We start from the raw sequence: 19,731 nt of genomic DNA, 5'->3' as shown, positions 1-19,731 counted from the left end.
GACTTATCACTCTTTGGTGGCTTTTTTTTTTTTGACCTTTTACAAATAAATGAGCTTGACTTCACCCTGCTGCTAACAACGCTACACCAGATACTGTACCCAAATTCCTGGAAAAACCACCCTGGGTACAGTCACAGTAGATTTCACTACACAGTCTATTTATCGGCAATGCTCCTCCACAAAAGGCTGGCTTGCTGACAACACCGGCTGGAGTCCTGGCTCTCTTTATTCTCGTTTTTGGAAACAAATCTTGACTAAACTGCCCAACATCAAGAGAACAGAAAATGCAAATTCTGTCTTAGGCCGGATTTACACCTTAACGCTGCATCACATGCTGCAGCCTGGTATGAGCGAGGTTTCTGCTTAACTGTATCATAAATCTATTTGGTTACAAGTTGTTATAAGCCATTGTACGCGCTTCATACGTACATTTTAATGACATTATAACTGCATCAGAAAATGTCATAATACACTACAATGCATCTTGAATCCGGCATGAGCAGGATTTGCTGTGTTCATCTGAGAAATGACATTAGCTCAGTTCACATGAAAAAAAAAATTCTTTGCAGAACCATCAATGTCATATTCATGTGTTTGGTATCATTCCAATGTGTCATACCTCACTCATAATAATGTAGTTGATCTCATTTTAATTTAAGCAATCAGAGTTTATGAATTACTTATAAGACATTGTGAGACACTAATAGGAATTCACAGCTCATAATACATTTGATGTCTCATAAGCAAAAGGAGTATATAGGTTCCAGTGGTAAACATAATTATAACTGCCACATAGCTTGGTTATACCAGATTCATAATGCATTATAGTGTATTGTGGCATTTTCTGACACCACTATGATGTAATTCTAATGTCCTTATAAGGCGCTTATGATGTGTAACAACAAAATGTCTCATAACCTGTTCAAATCATATACATGATGCCTTATAATGCATTATAATGTAGTTATAGCAGAGAATATTTTCTGTTTCAACCAAAGTTGGCAGCCAATTGGGGGTCAACCTCAAATTAAAGCAGTCAGTGCACAACAGCACACAACTCACTAACAGGCTATTATCACAACCGCGTGTTTAACAAAGGTATGAAACACTCCTACATGTGTTAATGGTGGAAAGTGGAAACTGTTACAAAGCAAGGGAACCAATAATAAGGAAACTGACTTACTAACTGACTTGCTATTGTTGATTTTATTAGATTGCTTCTGCCTGAACCAGTAAAAATCAAGGAACCTTCAAGAATTAAATTCATAATGTAAGCACTCTCCTGACCAGGAAGGTACACAATCAAAATGAAACTACTTTCAAGGCATCTTGAAATGCAAATACAAACCCTGCTTTCAGCACTATGATGAAATACACCTCAAGCTGATATAAAAGCTCAAACAGCCTATAACATACATGAATTCTGTTTTAGTGTGTTAGGCCACCATCTTCTTTTGGTATAAAGTTACTGTATGTCGAATCAAAACATTGGGTGCTGTGACTTGTGACAGCATTGTCAGAGTCAAACCTTCCTCCTCCCACTCTGAGCATTGCATAAGCCTACCAGTACACCCTGTGCTGTATTATTCAGTGAAACCGAACCTGATCTGATTGTTAATCCTATTAAATTCACCATAATAACAGCCTATCGCCATTTACATAACACAACAAATAAGATTATGTTCTCTGTTGCATTCCTCCTCTGCCTTTCAGAAAATCCTGTTCCACACTCCAAAAAAAACATCAGACTGCTTGACCCAGAAAAGCCGCAACCATAGTGTGGAGTTGAATATGACAAAATGGAAAAATCTTGTGAGAATAAATTAGCATTGATACTATGATAAGTGTTATCACTCTTGGGGACCAAACGATTCAGGGTTACATGTACTGCGATGAATCATCAGAGGTGTTCATGAGAAGCTGGTTCCCCCCACTGGCAGCCTGATTATTTCCAGCTTTAAAATCCTCATAATAAAAAAGGTAGTGATGCAGCCCTGCTACACACACACAAACTGGGTAAGACATGCAATTCCATTTTATACAATATAAACATTATGAGAGAGAGAGAGAAACATGCCATGCATGGAGGGTTTAAGGCTGACATTGTACACCTGTGTGCTATCAGAAATGGTTTAAACTTATAAAATTCTGTATCATGGGGCCATTTCTGAGTGTGAATGTGCAGCACAAAATTTCTCAAAGTAGTAGATGATCACAGTTACCATCCCAGTCAAATGTTGTAGACCTGGGTGCTCCAAGACATGGAATAGGAAATTGACTTAATTTATACTTTGTGTGTGGAATGGACTAACTAAAGAACTATATGTGGCAATTAAAAAGGTTGGTAAACTCCCAGGCAAACAACCACCAATATACCAAAATATCTGTTATATTTTCAGAAAAGCATTCATCTATGCTATCTATGCTCTTATAGGACCCTATCCTCATATCACTATCATCACTTTGACAGTATTTATGATGATGTAGACTATGAACTTTCCAGATAAAGATTTAGCCTAAACTAAGGAGTCTAAACTCTATGCTGGATCAGCAATAAAGTAACTGGCACACCATATAGTCTTAGTCATTAGATTACATTAGTGGTTGTTTGCCTGATGGTTGTTCACCCTTTATATTAACTACTACACCACTGCTTATATATGGTTCTTGATCCATGCTGCGTTTACTGTAAGACTCTTTTCTGCTAAACGTTTCTGCGGTTGTTAGCGGTTGGTGGAAGGGGAACAGACAAGCAGTGCAGAGAACAGTGAGTGTGTCGAGCGATGAGACGGACATACATGGGAGAGAGGAGGGTGTGTGTTGGGGGAGGGGGGGGGGCTGATGGAGGGCTGATGGGAGGGGAGCTGATGGCGGGCTGATCTGGGTCCGCACAGGGCGACTCACTTGGCCAGCTTCATCTCTATCTGCTGGCGGATCTCCTGGCGCTCCTGGTCGCTGCGGACGGGGAAGATGTTGCGGTCCTCCAGCTCCTGCTTGCTGGGCCGGTTCCGGAGCTTCACGGCCAGCAGCTCCTTCCTCATTCTGCGCGGCAGGGTGCCTGTTGTTGTTGTCGTGGGGCGGCGGCGGTGCACAAATTAAGGTCACCAACAGCACAGCAGTTTTCGGCTCTGCCAGACATACTTTTCCAGCTAAACCCGCTAAACTGCCGCTAATCAGTACACACTGTGCTTTCGTGCTTTTCCTCACCAGACCTGAGACACAAACATGACAACATATACCAACATGCCAAGCTTCAAGCTGCAAAATAACTGGCATGTAGTGTTGCTCATTTTGTGGCTCTGTTCTATAATGCAGCTATGTGATCATGTAATTTATGTATTCATATATGGCTTCTTATATGGAGTTTATGATCACAACAGTGAGCTGCAAACACTCACTCACACTGAGAAAGTAGTACCACTGAAGCCATTATGTGTAATCGCAAGCACATTATAAGCACAATGTGAGCGCATTATTATAATCAGAGCATGATACAATACACACGATGTGCAAAACTTTTACGGACTTGAATAATCTGTGGGGCAGCTGTGTAGTTAATGACATGATTAAACTGAATGTAATTCTCTGTCTGATAATTGTATTGCAAGAAAAGGTTTTCAATGGGCTATAATCTGCTTGTAATGCATCAAAATGCACTTCAAGTAAAGTGCTACTAGGTATGATTTTTTTTTTTTCTCAGACCCATAGACATAGTAACCTCAGATGTCTGTATACTCTTGATGACCCACATAGAGTGACGCCATTGGCTGAATGACTGGCCAAGAATTAGGCCACCACAGCAGATGTTGACGGGCTGATGAAACTTAACACCACTAAGTCTGCTATTCGTCATCATCGCAAATCTCCCTGTCATACTCCCACTGTAAACAAATATCAGCAGAGATTATGCTGCTTCATTATCCATTGACAGGGCGCCCGGATTGTGTTGGATTTCTACATTAAGAGGTGATTAAGATGATAGTAAAGCAAATATTACAGCACGCGTCTATTATCAACAGACCTACCGGAGATAACGGACTCATTCCAGCTGTCCTGGTCGCTGTAGTATTCGTCTAGACGCCGGTTCTCCTTGTTCTCGTCGGACTCCTTCTTGCTCTCCGACTCGCCGGCAGGCTCCTTCTCTGTGCTGGAGGTGCGGGACAGACGACCGTCTAGACGGCGCTTCGGAGACGAGCGCGCCTCCTTCGCCTGGAAACTAGGGTCACAAAGCACAAGATAACCCCGTCCATTAATGTCATAAGACTTCAGTACATGCCTCGTGTGATGAGATGCAGCGTGGCCCGACGGTCGCGGAGTCTGCCGAGCGGTTCGATGGCTCAAAATTGATCTGAAGCAAAGGCTGAATAATTTAAAAACCAAGGAAATACACACTGACTTCAGAAGAAATCAACCATTCCCACAAACTGCTGTGATTAGAGGCCAACCAATACTGGTGTTTAGTGAGGAAAAACCCAACAATGACTGTACTTTTGAGCAAAGGTGGCTTCTTTTAACACAGGCCACAGAATGGCCTAGCGGTTAGACAGATTGTCCCGTATGTAAAAGGTCATGGGTTCAATCCCCACAACAGCACTGTCCTGTCATAGTGTCTTTGACCAAGATGCTGAACCACTCACCCACTTACAGTAAGTTGCTCTGGAAAAGAGACTCCTAATGCCAAAAACATTGAGGCCATAACGGTAGAAAGGCCAACATACCATCAACTGACAACTGTTGTGAATTTTAGAATTTAAATATCACAGATTGCAAAATTGTCTCTCTAGATCCACTTTCTATACAATTCATTGTTGTTCGATTTTCAAAGTCACATGAGAAAAGTAGTAGAGTAGGACTAGAGTATAATTATTTTTACCCCCTTTTAATAGCTCTTTTGGTCCTCTCTCAGACCCCCAAAATCCATTGGCCTTGCTAGTGTTAAAATTCTGTATTCTGTGCAAAAGCTGTCAGCGCAGTCTGTAAAATCTTGGGTGTCAGACAAATGAGCTTTAGAGACATTCATGAAAGCCGGGTCCTGTCTGAGATGAATAAGCCCCAGTCTGACTCACTGCATGCCCTAAAAAATTAACTGGAGCTCCTTCTATCTGCTCCTCGTCTTTCACCAGCAATACAACTTCTGTAGGAACTATTTTATTCCAGTGGCTATTTCTTACTTAAATGGGATCAACGCACAGGAAGCACACATAGGCGTCACATACACATCACATTTCTACATACAAATGCATAAAATCTATAGGATTCCAGTATGCTGGCACCGTGGACAAAATATATGATTCATATGTCATGGGTTTTATGTCATTTGCATATGATTCTATTTCTAACACTTGCATTGATTTTGATATTTCTGTGTCCTCCCTGTGTAATATGTATGGTTGATGGTTTAGAGCACTTGACAATAATTCCCTGCAGGAAAAATAAGTAGATCATTTATTTAAGTATATGAATTATTATATATATAGCCAGGCAAAAATACATGAGAATTTCATTACAGCATTATAAATGCTCCTTCAATATGTCTATAAAATAAAATACAAAATAATGGCAGGAAGGAATTAATAAAACATGTATTTTTGACAAATATCTTTGAAACGACGATTTCACAACATCCATGAACAAAGAAAATTGCATCCACTGTCTTGTGCCAAGTAAAAAAAGCATTAGACAAGACAGAAAAAGTATGAGTGAAGGAAGAGGCGTTAACTGTCGAGAGTTTTGTTCCCAATTAGGCGTCGCTGTTCAGAGGGGATATGCTGTTTAAGATGATTTTTATTTATTCCATGTTTTGAATGAATGAAGACCTGAGCACCCTCTGACATAAAGACATGTGGATCCAGGGACTGGATGCACAGCAGAGTTGAATATGTCCCATGAACAGGATATTTAAATGGTCTCATAAGGCTAATATCACAGCATGCAACAATGCAAGGTTTTTTTTTTGCTTTTTCTAGGTGAAATGTTACTTTTCTTCTTAAAAATACACAAATAATGTCTTCAGAAGTATCTTGTTACAAATTATATGATGACACCTACAAAACAAACTGCAAAACTCACAAAAGTAATTTGTGAACGAACATGTCTTGAAGACAGCGCCCATCTTGTATTGGCTTCTTACCTGTCCTGTCTATGTTTGGTGGCCAGGGCGCGGTGCAGTTCCTCAATGATGCAGCTAGGGGGCAACTGCGGGTGCAGCGCCCCGAGGTGGGGGGACCCAGTCGGGGTGGAGATCCTGCCTCGCAGCAGGGAGCCCTGGGGGTCTTTGGGAAGTGTGAAGTTCCTGGGCAAGGTGGCCGGGGACTTTTTCACTGGCACCGGATGAGGGCCTGCTGAGGAAAATAATCAGATTGAGATACTGCTGCACACACCTCATCTATGTGAAACGAAGCTTTGCCCTGGCAGACTCACCCTCTAGGCTGCCCAGTCTGGTGAGCAGTTTGACCGGCAGGTTGGGTGGAGGAGGGGTGCTGGCTCGTCTCTGAGGCTGGGCCACCGCCGCTTCCTGTTTCCCCTCCGCGGCCTCCGCTTTCCCCATGGACTGGTCATCGCCGGGGTCAGTGAGGGACGTGCTGTCGTCCTCCCCCTCCTCACTCTGACTGTGCTCTCCCATTGTCTTGGAATCCTCGGTCAAATCTTGCACTGAAATCAAACAACAGCCATGGTGAGACACAGACAGGGTGTGTGTTTTCACGATCTCTGTCTCCATCTAGTGGTCAATCAGAGAAACAGTCAGAGAAACTTCCAGACTGCAACCAGGCAAGATTTTCGACTTATCAGCCTAAATTAGGAAGGGTGGCTACGATGGAGAAAATAGATTCACCCAACTTGCCCAAATTAAATTCTGTTGTCGGCAGGTATGGTCACTGTGCAGAAATCTTCTCCACACAAAAGACATGACAAATGGAAACTGAACAGCAGTGAACGCTCTGTCCAGAGAAAGCTGGACTCACCTACAATGGCTGAACCTCTTCACCAGCTCCACCAGACAATAACAAGAGGACATTTTGGTCTAAGGATTGCACCTCTTGCTGCCTTTTGGTCCCACCAACATGCAAAATTGCCTCACACAGCTTTAACCACATTCCCAATAAAAGGAAACCTAAAAGAATACTCTTCAAAATAAACAAGTGGTGTCTTTGATTTGCATACTACTGAATTTCCTGGGTGTTATCTAGCTAATCTAGGGCTTTGTGCCGTTCTTTTACCTGTGGAGGGATCTAGATCGCTGCCCAGGTCTTCCAAGGTGTTGGCCAAAGGCGCCATGGGCTCCTCATCTCTGTCCTCACCGTCTGAGTGTGTCGGGGTGTCGGGGTCTTCGCTGTTACCCCCGCAAGCGAGATCTGACTCTACAGGCAGGCAGTGCACAGGAGAAAGAGGACAGCAATGGGTCATCATAGCGACTGGGCATCATATGGCCAGACGACATGAGCAACTGAACTGTAATAAGCCTGGAGTTATTATATGTGTGTGGGGCGTGTGTGTGTGTGTGTGTGTGTGTGTGTGTGCTCATCCATGCCCTCTCATTTTGCACCTGTCTCCGGCTCCCCGGGGTTCCTCCTGACGAGGTCATCTCTGCTCTGTCGTACAGCTGCCTTCTTCTCCAGCGCTAAACAACACAAACATTTTCCATTTACGAAACGGGTCCACATATTGCATGTAAATGAAAACAATTTCAGCAGCTTGGGTCCATTAGCAAACACAGCCCCCCCACCCCCCACCCCTGTATTCCTATTCACCGAGTGTTCCCAAACCACTCATGTGAGCCGTGCAGTGTTTACTTCCGCTGATGCGAGCACGAGCTCGCTCAAGCGGTCTTTTGTCGCTGCGCTTCACACACTCACTTGCCGAGGGCTTCAGCTTCTCGTTTTTCTTTTTCCTCCATTTCCACGGCTTGAAGATGCGTCCCAGGCTGGCCAGCTTGCTGTTGCGGCGGACGGGAGGCGTGCGAACCCCTGAGACCAGGCAGCCCGAATGCAGCGCTCTCTGCTGGTCCATCACATCTACAGCACAAACAGTAAAGCGCAGCCGTCTTAAAATAGGCCGGAGACGACAACATTCATCACGAACACGGACAACAGGGACATCGATCAGCGCTCCGACGCAGTTGAGGACTGAAGGACTTTCACAAGTCCGCATATACACACACAATTGATGAAATACTACTGACACCCTATCATGTGAGAGTAGCAGATGTGGGTCACGGGCTGTAAACGCTTTATTGATTCCAGCCTGATGGCTGAAGAGGAGCGGTGGAGAGGAGACAGAGAATGGTATTGTTTGTGTGTGACTCACATGGTTGCAGGGCAGCCAGGCCCTCCTGGCTCCTGGGAAACACAGACAATGGGCTGCTTTTAAAAAGACATCTTGAAAGACACACAGAAATAAATAAAGTCAGCTTCGGCTTCAATTGCCTTTCCTCAGGTCAAAGCAGCCTGGATTCTCCACTGCCGTCCCATTGGCTTGTGGACGTACGCAGTTTAAGGAATCCACTCGTTTGGCTAAGCAAGGTCCAACTCGAGTTTCTTTGACTGACAGGATTGCACTAGCCTTACTCGCTGTCTACTGACAGACGTCGACTGACAATCAATGGCCATTCCTGTTAGCTGGTACTGTGACTTCTTGAAGCACTCTAAGTCTGCGTGCTAAGCTGGAAAAGGCCCGGAGTAGGGATCACAATGGACAGACAGTGAGACATACAGTCAGACAGACAGACAGAGAGGCTGACTGTGCTGACAGAGCTGACTTTTGTTATGCTGCACTGGGTGGCAGATACTGTACAGAGAGAGAGGGCTCTAGTTCCTCGGAGGAAGGACAGAAATAGGATAGGCACTCCTACACAGTCTGGCTCTGACAGCGAGCTGACACCTCAGGGAGCTTACAGCTGAGCCGTGGGCTGTGCAGGGATCACTCCATGAATGCTCTCATTTTCTGTCACCGATGTCTAAATCCACAACATCTGTTCATTTATCTCTTAAGAAACGGGGTGCCAAATAGGCCCTGATCACATTATAAGAAGACAAAAGTAAGTGTATTGTGTGAGCAATTTGTATTGGGTTATTCCACAGGTGCAGTGGGATTTGATTTCTGGCAGAGCGTAGACCAGCAAGTAATTGACGGACAGCGACGTGCGAGACATGGACAAGTTCAACGTCAACCCAAACGAGCACAATATTTTCAAAATATGATATCATAGCATGGTAAAATTTCATAATAAAACAGCTTTGGAACCTGTTTTGAACTGATACCAGAAAAATATTCAGGTCGTAATTTCACAAAACCATGCAGGTAGCAGCTATGGATGACTATGGACTCTCAATTCAGCACTATATTTACAGGGGTTTTCAACATTGGTGCAGGTCTAAATTTGTCTAAATGTTTACTGGGATGCTTTTCTTTGACTTCAGCTTTGTGGACTAGAGATCCAGTTCAAACTGCTTCAGCTGCCTACAGAAGCATCAGCATATTTTCTCCTATCACTTGCCTTATATTTGCGAATGCTCTGGAATGGACCCATGACGGATACGCATGGGATAACATTACAAACATCCGCAGACTCCATGTACAACACGAGCCCAAACATAACTGAGTGTATTGATCCATGAACAAGCAGCGTATTGGCGCCTTGGGTTTCGCTGACACCCGAGGCAACCGCAGCGGGAGCCACACTGCTCGACAGCCAACAATGGGAAGCAGGTCAGTCGCCCAAGTCATGTCTGCCTGCCTAGGATGTGGTGGGGAATTCAGGTCAAGCCTGTAGTAACTGCAGCAGCAGGCCCAGGGTCAGGCTGCCGTTGCCATGGCTACCACGCTGGATGCTGCAGAAAAGGCCCTCGGAGGCAGAGAATCACCACAGCATGAGGAATAGGGGGGTTGCTGGGTGGATGGGAAGGCTGTTGCCACACAGAGAGACAGAGAACAGCGGCCAATCGTAGCCCAGGATGCAATAATGCATAATGTAAGTAAGGGAGTCGCTGTATTTTTAATTTGCAAGTTGTGCTGAAAAATTTATTCAAGTGGTTCGGTGTCAGGTTTGGCCCAACTGGAACACTCTAGCAGGCTTTTCTGCAAATTAGGCAAAAAGTGAAAATCCAAGACATCATTCTTTTCACCATAAAGAGAATCAAATGTCAGAGTAAGCTACTGTGCAGTGGACACTAGCCTAAAGCAAAGGTCTACTACAGCAGATAATGAGGCTGCTATGTCACACCAAGCACCTGGAATAAGAAATCACACCATCCTCATTGCTCACATTACCAATAATTGAATTGTTCTCAGGAGCCTACTACTCCTGAGTGTTATTGGTTATAAAAAAAAAAAAAGAAAGATTACACCCATAGGAAACTAATCCTATAGTACATTTTAGAAGGATGTTATACAAATATCACAGAAAAAAAATCTCTTAATCCCTGTAGGGTTATTATAGAGATATTATAGTTATGCCATAGGAGATTAAAAAAAAATAGAAAATTTAAAAAATGTAGTAAAATAGTAAATAGTCACTATAAACTCAGTACAGAGCACCACATACACACTATATGTCGCTATGGGAATATTATATAGATACCATAGGAGATCTAAAAAAAAAAAAAAAAAACCATTAAGTACTTTAAAGTCGCTATAAACTCACTGTTGACTACCACAGACACGCTAGAAGTCTATGTAGGAATATTATAGGAATATTTTAGGAGTATTATAATGAGGGTAAATAAAAGAGATGCTGCTTCGCGGACTGACCCAAAATCTGTCTGATGTTGAACCAAAACAACTATTTCAAGGTTATTGCACTTACATATCATAAGATATACGCCCTCTTCAAAGCGGCCGATATTCACATCATATCTTCCAAAATGCACGAGTGGCTCCTAGTGACCGGAGACTGCCGTGATGTAGGCTATAAATACCGGAAGAAACGTTGTCTCCGTTCACTTACTCCGTTTAATACCAAATTATATATGTTGTTCGGCTATAGTTTGACGGCGATTGTCGCGGTCGGACCGAGTAGAAAGTCCGAGTGAGCGGCTTTACATCTGCAGATCTCCTGTTAGTGTTTATGTGCCATGTGGACCCCGCCTCTCTGGCAGGGAGGAGGGAGGCAATACACCGGCACACACTGCAAAAAATGCATTTCATTGTCATTTCATTTCAAAAAATGCCTACTTCACAATGTGCTTACTTGGAGATATGCTTCAAAATTGACATAAATTGCTCCAAAAAATGCTTTTATACATGCAGATGACATTGATTCGGAATATTTTTTTGGACACTGGGAATATGTTTTCTTCCACTGCTGACAACAAAGCCTGTATAGGCTATCTGTAAGTAGGTCTACTATATAGCCATCTTCAGAATATTTTCACCTTATAGATATGTTTCAAAGTAGCTAGACAAAAAAACGGCCCATTCATTGGCATTAATTTGAAAAAAAAAAAAAAAACAGTATAGGAAGAAAATGTAGCTACAGTGTCCAAAATATATTTAGAATTTTCGATTTTAAAACATATGTACACATATTCTTAAGTATGACTATACTTGCAGATACATGTTGTCAAGGGAGCATAGGAAAAAAATGGATTTTCAATGTCTAACAATTTCCAGAGAAAGTCATCTAGATGTAGGTTTTGGCATATTTTGAAATCTCTTAATATATTCTGAAGTGTATGTGAAATGTATTTTTTGCAGCACTGGCTAGTCTCCTGGGAAATAGATACATGATGTATAGATAATTGATAAATGATGATAGCACAAACGTTTGACATGTTTTTGCTCTTTGAAGTCATGTGCAAACTATAGCTAATAGACTCTTGTTACAAGGGCTTCCCTTACAGAATAGAACTATAGTATTAGTAATGCTTATAGTAAGGATAGGATACTATACAATGTTTCAAGGTCATCACACTTATATATCACAGGAGATGCAGCTTTTATGTCCTCTTCAAGCACTTGATATTCACATATCTCCCAAAGAGCAGACTGGCCCCTGCTGACCGAGACTGAAGCTTTCACAGCTGAGATGTATTAGGCTTATAAATACAAATAAGTCTTTTTTTTTTTTTTTTTTTACAATGGCTTCCCTCACAAAATAGAACCAAAGCAATCCTTTGATTAACAGATGCTGTACAAATATGGCAGCAAAAATGATATCACAGAAAATAATACCATAGTAAGATAAGGTCACTATTGAGTAATACAGACACACTACACTACAAATCGTAATATCATTTTTGTTAGGGTGCAATGGCTTCATTCAACAAACAGGCAAACTGATTTGTTTGGGGTATACATATTTTTTTTAAAACATTTTTACCTTCTACTTGGATACATGGGTTAGGGTTAGCCCTAACCTCATGGGCACAGGAGAGTAATTATTAATTATTCAGACAGCATCAATTGGTCTGTAAACAAAACCTTTGTGGTTTCAGATCAATTTCTAGAGAGCCACTAATATGCTAACAGCAGGAAGCGATGAGATACATCACAGATGATAAAAGTCAATGGCTGAATTTCTCCCCAGGGACAGACAAGCAGTAAGTAAAGTATAAAAACAAAGGCGTGTGCTACTCAGTGAGCATGAATCTCATTCAATATTTACAAGACTTCATTATATATGGCCAGAGATGGAAGGTATGCCACACTTACTCAAGTACTGTACAGTCCAGTAATGAAAGGTTTTGTTAGATGTAATTTACTTAAGCATATCTATTTTATAAGAGATCTAAGTACTTTCACCCCAATGGATTTCTGTTAATAATTCATTAGAGAATTTAAAAAAGGCTTTGCATACAAAATATGATCAGTTCATAATAAACTGATGAATGGCCTAAAGCTTGCAAACATAAGATCAGGGACTCTGAAGCAACTGCAGTGCTGCACTGACCTAACCATGAAATGTGAGCAGATTGGAGTTCAGTTATGCAAACATTTCTCAGAGGCAGAGCTGCTCTGGAGGCAGAAATAATTTTATTGGTTGAGCTAAACCTCAGTGGGCGGAGACAAAGAAAGAAGCGCAAGATAGCTAAGTGAGAAATTTGAATGGCAAAGAAGGAACTCTGGTTAAAATATAATTAAATCATCTACATGGCAATGACTTATTTTTTCATTTATTCATGACCACGGTATTATAAGGTCAGCAGCTAGCTAACTAGCTTACCTAGGCTAGTTTGGACCTGGAAGGTCAGCTAGGATAACTAGCTAACCTAGATAACTTAGTATGGCTAGATTGTATTTTTTCAATAAGTATCAAGCACGCTAGGCTTCATAACATTAGCTTCCTCCTCTTTTACCTCTTGTCTTTCTCACTGGGCTTCAGTCTAATGTTACTTAGCCAGAAAAACTGTAGTTCTTCTAACCCTAACCCTAACCCTAACCCCTTGTCTCCGCCCACTGAGGTTTAACTCAACCAATGAGCAGCTCTGTCTCCAAGAGCTCCAATCTGCAAAATGTGAGGGCATTATTGTTTTGCACTTTTTCTTTAGATGCATAAGGTGTGTGTATGTGGGTGGGGGGGTTAAGTGGTGTTCAGTCACAGGGGAGAGGAGGCAAAATGGAGATCCAGGCTCTAAATCAGCAGTTTAACACAGCTCAAACCTGCAGTTATGGACTGTCCATCTGTGGAACAGTTTGCACCAAAGTGCTTTACAATTGATCGCACTTCTCAGCCACAAAGTAACTGAATCAGAGAACTGTTATTGATAGTCTCAGAGTATGTTCAGAGCGGACTAAAACAATTATGAATGACCCAACACCCACATCCAACAAGTGTGGAATTTGTTTGCAGATTGTTCTTAATGTCTGGAGGCACGAGTGGGTGATTCTGCAAAGGTGGTTCCAATTGCGGTCACATGTAAAAATATAACAAATATGTGTTAAAACTTCAAATGTCCATACAGATTACCAGATTGAACCAATATAATAATCACATTTACTCACATGATATTTACGCATATTGAGAAATGCTCCTGCTCCTCATCTTGACCCTTCAAATTAATGTCTAAATTTACAGCAACTGACAATTTAGAACTTTCTTTACCGTCTATGTTTGCCGGTCTAGTCTGCTTGTTGCCTTACTGTTTGCTTGTAAGTTATTTCTTCAGCTTCACCTTGTTGCTTGTAAATTATTTTACTGTTTGTCTATCTGCTTTACTGTACTTGCTCGTCTTGCCTGTATGTTTGTCTTCTACTGCCACATCCTATTATGATCCATGTTGCTGTACTGTATGATATGGTTAGGGTTAGGGTTAGGGAGTTTTGTTATCCATGTTGGTATGACGTTATCTTTTTAGTATTTCACCTATCGCCCTGGGAGTAAAGTTGAAAATTAGTGATATTGGTACATTTACAGAAAACAATGATCAATATCCACTGTGACAGTTAAAATAAACCAAATAAAGTAAGTAAATCCTTGTAAGTTGGTAGTATTACATGTCTGTCTAGTTGATGTTCTATTAATTCCAAACAAACTGCTGTTGCTGCTGCTTAAAATTTAAAAACGCATCACTTCCTGTGCACCAGAGGATTTTTCCCGGGAAAGACCTGGGGCACGTTCAATCTAAATACGGTGTGCACCGTTTTGCTACGGTTTCCGGGTTGAACGTCATGTTTCCTCGAAACGGTGTGCAACGGGCTTTGAGGTACGTTGTCTCTCGTTAATAATTAGAAGACATGTCTGTATCTTTTTGTTCATTGTGGAGTGACACTTTCATAAACTTTTCTACTCCACTCTACTCCTCTAAATATATAATGGTAAATATTACAATATCATATCACAACAACAGTGATCAGCAATAATGATAGGCCTAATACTCATAATACAATAATTAGCTCATATAGATCCTAACGCAGTCTGAAGGTAAGAAGTGGATTATCCTTCACCTGAAATGTTTGCCTTGTCATCCTGAAATGCATTTCAGGCAAATGTTGGATCACTGTAATTAGGAAGCACAGTTTCCACAAACCCCTTCACTCCATTGGGATGTTCTCTGCTATTCTGGACGGCAAGGGCAGCGACTGTAACATCGAGCGTGTTTTGTAGTGTTATACACATATTTAAAGAACGCAAAGAATGGCCTTCTCAGCTGCCGTAGTTGCGACGCTCGCGTAACACAACAGGGTGTTCAACGCACCACCGTTTCCGTTTAAATAAAAACGTTTTGCTGCGCTTTGTCGGGGCTGAACGCAGGGCGGCATCAATGTAAAAGCTTTCATGAACTGGCTATGGTTTGAGTCACTACTGTTTTAAATCAGTCAGCAGTAGAGAGTAGCGAAACAGACATCTATTTATATGGAAATGTTGGAAACGCAGATTATTTAAATGTTATGTTCCCCAAGACGTAACAGCCCAATGAGTAACAGTAAACCTACGTAGCAGAGACTCTAACCCAGGATGTCATACTTATATAAGGCCTGGAGCTACTCCACAGGCAATGAATGGGAGATTGACTGGGTTTTCTTCACATTTGTCTGACATTTAACACCTAAATGCTTTGCATCGCAGTAGCGCTACCAGTTTCTAAACCGGAAAATGGACACGTAGCTCCAGAAAACCCCCTCCGCTGCTGAAATCCAGTCCTGTTCTCCTTTAAATCTGCTGAATCATGCATAGTGTTTGGGATGCAGCCTATGAGCCAATGCAGTCTCACAGTGACAGATCGGAGAATGTAGCAGCAGGGAAGACACACACACACTCTGATTCTCTGGGATTCCACTGAAAGGGATATTTCAAGGTTGGGAGGAGGCCAGGTTTGTCAGGTCAAACTTGGCGCTGTCTGGGCTTAGCAGCAGAGTTAGCTCCCAAAACATGTCCTCACAACAGGTTGGTTGGAAGGAAACTATAGGAAAATGAATGAAAAATGCACTCATCTCCCCATGGGTGAGGACACAAGGCCGAAACATTTTGATGAACTAAGAAATGCTTTTACTTGCATTGGGGTGGATTTCATAGTTTGCCTTAAGTCTCATGATCTGAATAGTTTTTTGTAGCGTGCGTTCTTTTTGTAAGTTTAACTAACACTTTGGTAGGAATCATGTGAGATTTAAAGCAATATTCCACTTAGTTTTAACATGGGGGTTATTTGGCACTTGGCCGCCCTGAAAACCAGAATATGAACTAATCACCAAGATCGGATGCAGCTGGACGGGTTTGTAGCGTTTGAATGAGGCCATGAAAATAGCCTGAAAACATACATTTAACACATCTGTGAACAGATTCAGTCATTGGTCCATCGTCATTTTGCATTTCTGTTCTTGGTTTACACTAAAATTAGTATGTAAAAATTATTGTAGATCCGGTCTCCCAAACAGGAACTATCTCTCCTAAATGGTAATCCTCCGCTATGTTCTCTTATATCAATAAAAATGCTATTGGGCAAAATGATGTTCTAAAACGTTGGACCCACAGTCAGTTGAAAATCACAGCAGCTGGATCTGTTGTTGAATCTGTTCACCAACATGTTAAATGTCAGTTTTCAGTCTATTATTTTCATGTCTATTATTTTCTGTCTAGTATTTTTGTGGCCTGAAAAAAAAACTGAACGCTACAAACTCGTCCAGCTGCATCTAATCTTGGTGAGTAGTTTATATTCTGGTTTTCATGACTAAAACTAAGTGGAATATTGCTTTAAGCATAGACAAATCCCAAGTAGAAAGAACAAAGCCAGATATTGTAATACTATAAAACCATCAGTGTAAAGAGTAATAATGTTTCCAATGTTTCATGCAAAGATACAGTAATCAGGTTTGTTCCAATATTATGGGCTACACTCTCCGATTGTTAAACCTAAGAAGAAATCTGGCCCTTATTTGTAACAAATAAATGTTTCATGCCTGTGTTTTACAGCAAATCTGTACCGATGCCCATGGGGGCTTTCTCTTTGTAAAAGGCTCGGCTCCTTCTCAGCAGCCATTCCTTTCCAATGGCAGCGAGCTGCTGTGTTTTCCCTCTGTGGACTTCCAGTTTTTATTTCATCGGCTGTGCTGGAGTCACATCAGAACAGTCTCATAGTTACACGCTGATTAATAGCTTTCATTTTCACTTTTTAAGACTTCATTCCAGTGGGAGGTTCACGTGTTTTGAATCCAGCACCCAGTTTCAGCAGATTGATTTTTGCAGCTGCTGCACCCCCTCCCCTCCTACTCCTCCTTTTGCGCTGCTGCGAGATTCGACTCTGTGAGAGTGATCAGTCTCTCCACTCCTCCTACTGTGGGCTTAAGCATTTTGCTTTAATTACATCTGCCAAAGCCACAGAGAGCAAAATATCTCTCTTTCGTGATAAAGCCTTAGCTAGGCTTCTTCCATTTCCCCATCTCCATGGGATGCAATGTAGATTTTGTAAAAAAAAAAGAAAAAAAAAAAAAGAAAATGATTCAAAACAACTCAGCGGCGGTGGTCTACACACTCTATATACTTGTCTTCCCTGAGTGATATCGCAGTTCTGTTTCCATTTACCCAACCCTTCATATTCCCTTGTTGTAGGGTGAGGATGTCAAAGGGATCAGCTGGATGCTCTGGTGTGTTCTCATGTGCAACATATTGCTTTTTTACCCGGCTCTGAAAGGAATTAGGTCAGCACATGAAACATTCATAAAAAATACATTATGTGTAAATGGCTGACGGCTTAAGTCAAGTAGCTTCGCCGAACGAGGCTAGTCCGCCGCCCATTCGCTGCCTCTGCTCCCAGTATCGACACACTTTCTCTCTCAAAATAAAGGCTATTTATGGCGTGTGCACACCCACCCCCATAAGTGTGCGCTGTTATTGTGAAGATGGGGACTGCGCGATTCCAGCATATGAAAACCCTGAAGGATACAGTACAGAGGGGTGCAGATGTAGGAAAATATCCATGCAACTGTAAATGTATAAAGGCAATGTCGCTAAAGCAGAAATTATGGGCATAGAGAGCACAACGGAGCATAAAAACAAAGCTCTGGACAGCATGCAGACCAGTGAGCACGAGCCACAGCCCGTTTCTCTGAGCATGGCACTACCATCCAAGCTGATTTGTTTTCTTTTGTCTGTTTCGGGGGGTGGGGGTGGGGGGTGGGGGGGTGAATTTTGACACACCAAACAAGAATTTTCAAGTCCCACATCCCACATTGTTTGGCTGGTGGGGGAGGGGAGGGAAGCGGGGCGGGGGGGGGGGGGTGTCTGTGTGCATGTGCATCTTAATTTTTACGCTCTATGATGTGTGTGTGTGTGTGTGTGTGTAGCGGGGGAGGGGGGGGGCGGTACAGTTTCTCCGTTTCTATTTTTTGCCGCCGCTCAATCAAGCGCATGGAGACAAACACTATCTATATGTATTGCTTCTCTGTTCTCTCAAAGGGAAACCCGGCCCCGGAACAGAATTAGCACATCGCTACATGTTGGTCCTTTGATGTTAATTACTCCCTGTGATATCAGACCGTTCGGGCTTGATTTGCGCACATGGACAAGTCACTCCAACGCTCGAAATGAATCCAACTCCCTTTGTGGACATAGTGACACCACCCAAGGTTATGGACAGATTTTCCAGTTCATGACCATTAGCAATACAATTGATTAAAACTGATTTTGATGCAGAAGTTCAAACATTCTCGGACTCCACAAAGTCAGTCTCTAGTTCGTGGCTATCTTCTTCCCACAGATTAGCCCCAGGTTGCCATGGTGTGATGACATTACACTATGAACCGCAAATCCCTTTAAAACCTTACATTTACATGAATTCATGCAAAATCCCCTTACAAATAGTTAAGGGAGTGATTAATGGAGGAGACCCCATCACAACCTCCTTAAACACCCCCTTAATTTTTGGCATTCTAATATAATGAAAAATTCAGGGTACAGGAACTTTCCCTTAATAACTCATGAATAACTCATGAATAACCCTGTAAACCATGCACAAAAGGCATTAAAAAAATCCCTTAATTACTAGTGCCATCAAGCCATGAATAGATCCCTTGAAAACCGGTGATAGTAGGCATTACTTTTTTAAAGCTAAGCTATGTTACTTTTAATGGATAATTAACGTTTAGGTAATGGAGAAATTAAGGACATTTCAGGGATAACATGAGGGGGTTTGGTTTCAAAGTGATCACATATTAGAGAGTTTTGGTTTCCAGCTTTGGCAGGGGAGTTTTTCCATGGATTCCAAATATTGAGTGAACTCTTTACAGTGACATAGTCAGCCTACCTCTGCAAGCTGCTCCAGGTAGTAGACAGATAGTCAGACTGCCTCACTGGTCCCAACTTTCAAGGTCCCAGTCAGCCCTGAGCAACAGTCCACTGCTCTGCCTTTCTCACCCAACCCAGCCTGGCGTTATGCGAGAGCCTCATACATAGTGGCGTCTGTGTCCTTTCATTAGATTGGTGGAGGGTGACGTCATGTTTTGTCCTGCCTGTGGCGCTGCTGTCCGGGGCCCTGGAGTCAGTGGGACCCAGGGACATCTCTGCATACTGCATAATGGCATGGGAGATGAGTAGGCAAAAAAAAAAAAAAAAAACACAAGGTGCTTTTGAATTAGCTACTGTACCACTGACTCTTGGCCAGCTAATAATAAGAAAAAAAAATCAATGTTGCACCAAAGACCCAAGGGTAAAAACACACGGAACAACCTATTACCGTTTGAGCAAAGTCACATTTTCATTTAAACTGCTAGATTAGAGTCACATTACTTCCGCGACGCTCTACATGAATCATTGCCATGCTGTCCATGCTAAATCCTTCATCACTGCTTTCAGATGTTCCACTT

At 42.2% G+C, this 19,731-nt stretch overlaps 1 protein-coding gene across 1 annotated transcript in view; it reads right to left on the bottom strand.

Moving 5' to 3' along the window:
* The window catches only part of phactr3b (phosphatase and actin regulator 3b), a 41,980-nt gene that overhangs the window by 16,692 nt on the left and 5,557 nt on the right, over positions 1-19,731 (bottom strand). Inside the window, exons 2-8 of the mRNA XM_071541105.1 lie at positions 7,854-8,012; positions 7,544-7,618; positions 7,218-7,358; positions 6,421-6,651; positions 6,131-6,338; positions 4,026-4,216; positions 2,905-3,058 (exon numbers count right to left, since the gene is read on the bottom strand). Of these exons, the coding sequence (XP_071397206.1) occupies positions 2,905-3,058; positions 4,026-4,216; positions 6,131-6,338; positions 6,421-6,651; positions 7,218-7,358; positions 7,544-7,618; positions 7,854-8,012 (1,159 nt within the window). The remainder of the gene's footprint in view (positions 1-2,904; positions 3,059-4,025; positions 4,217-6,130; positions 6,339-6,420; positions 6,652-7,217; positions 7,359-7,543; positions 7,619-7,853; positions 8,013-19,731) is intronic.

This window comes from Centroberyx affinis, unplaced genomic scaffold (genome assembly GCF_046629955.1).
Source record: "Centroberyx affinis isolate AG114_WGS23_722 - 3 ecotype Tasmania unplaced genomic scaffold, CSIRO-AGI_Caff_v1 ptg003785l_1, whole genome shotgun sequence".
NCBI lineage: Eukaryota > Metazoa > Chordata > Actinopteri > Beryciformes > Berycidae > Centroberyx > Centroberyx affinis.
The sequence above is the reverse complement of the archived record's forward strand: the minus strand, read 5'-3'. Positions and strand labels throughout refer to the sequence as shown.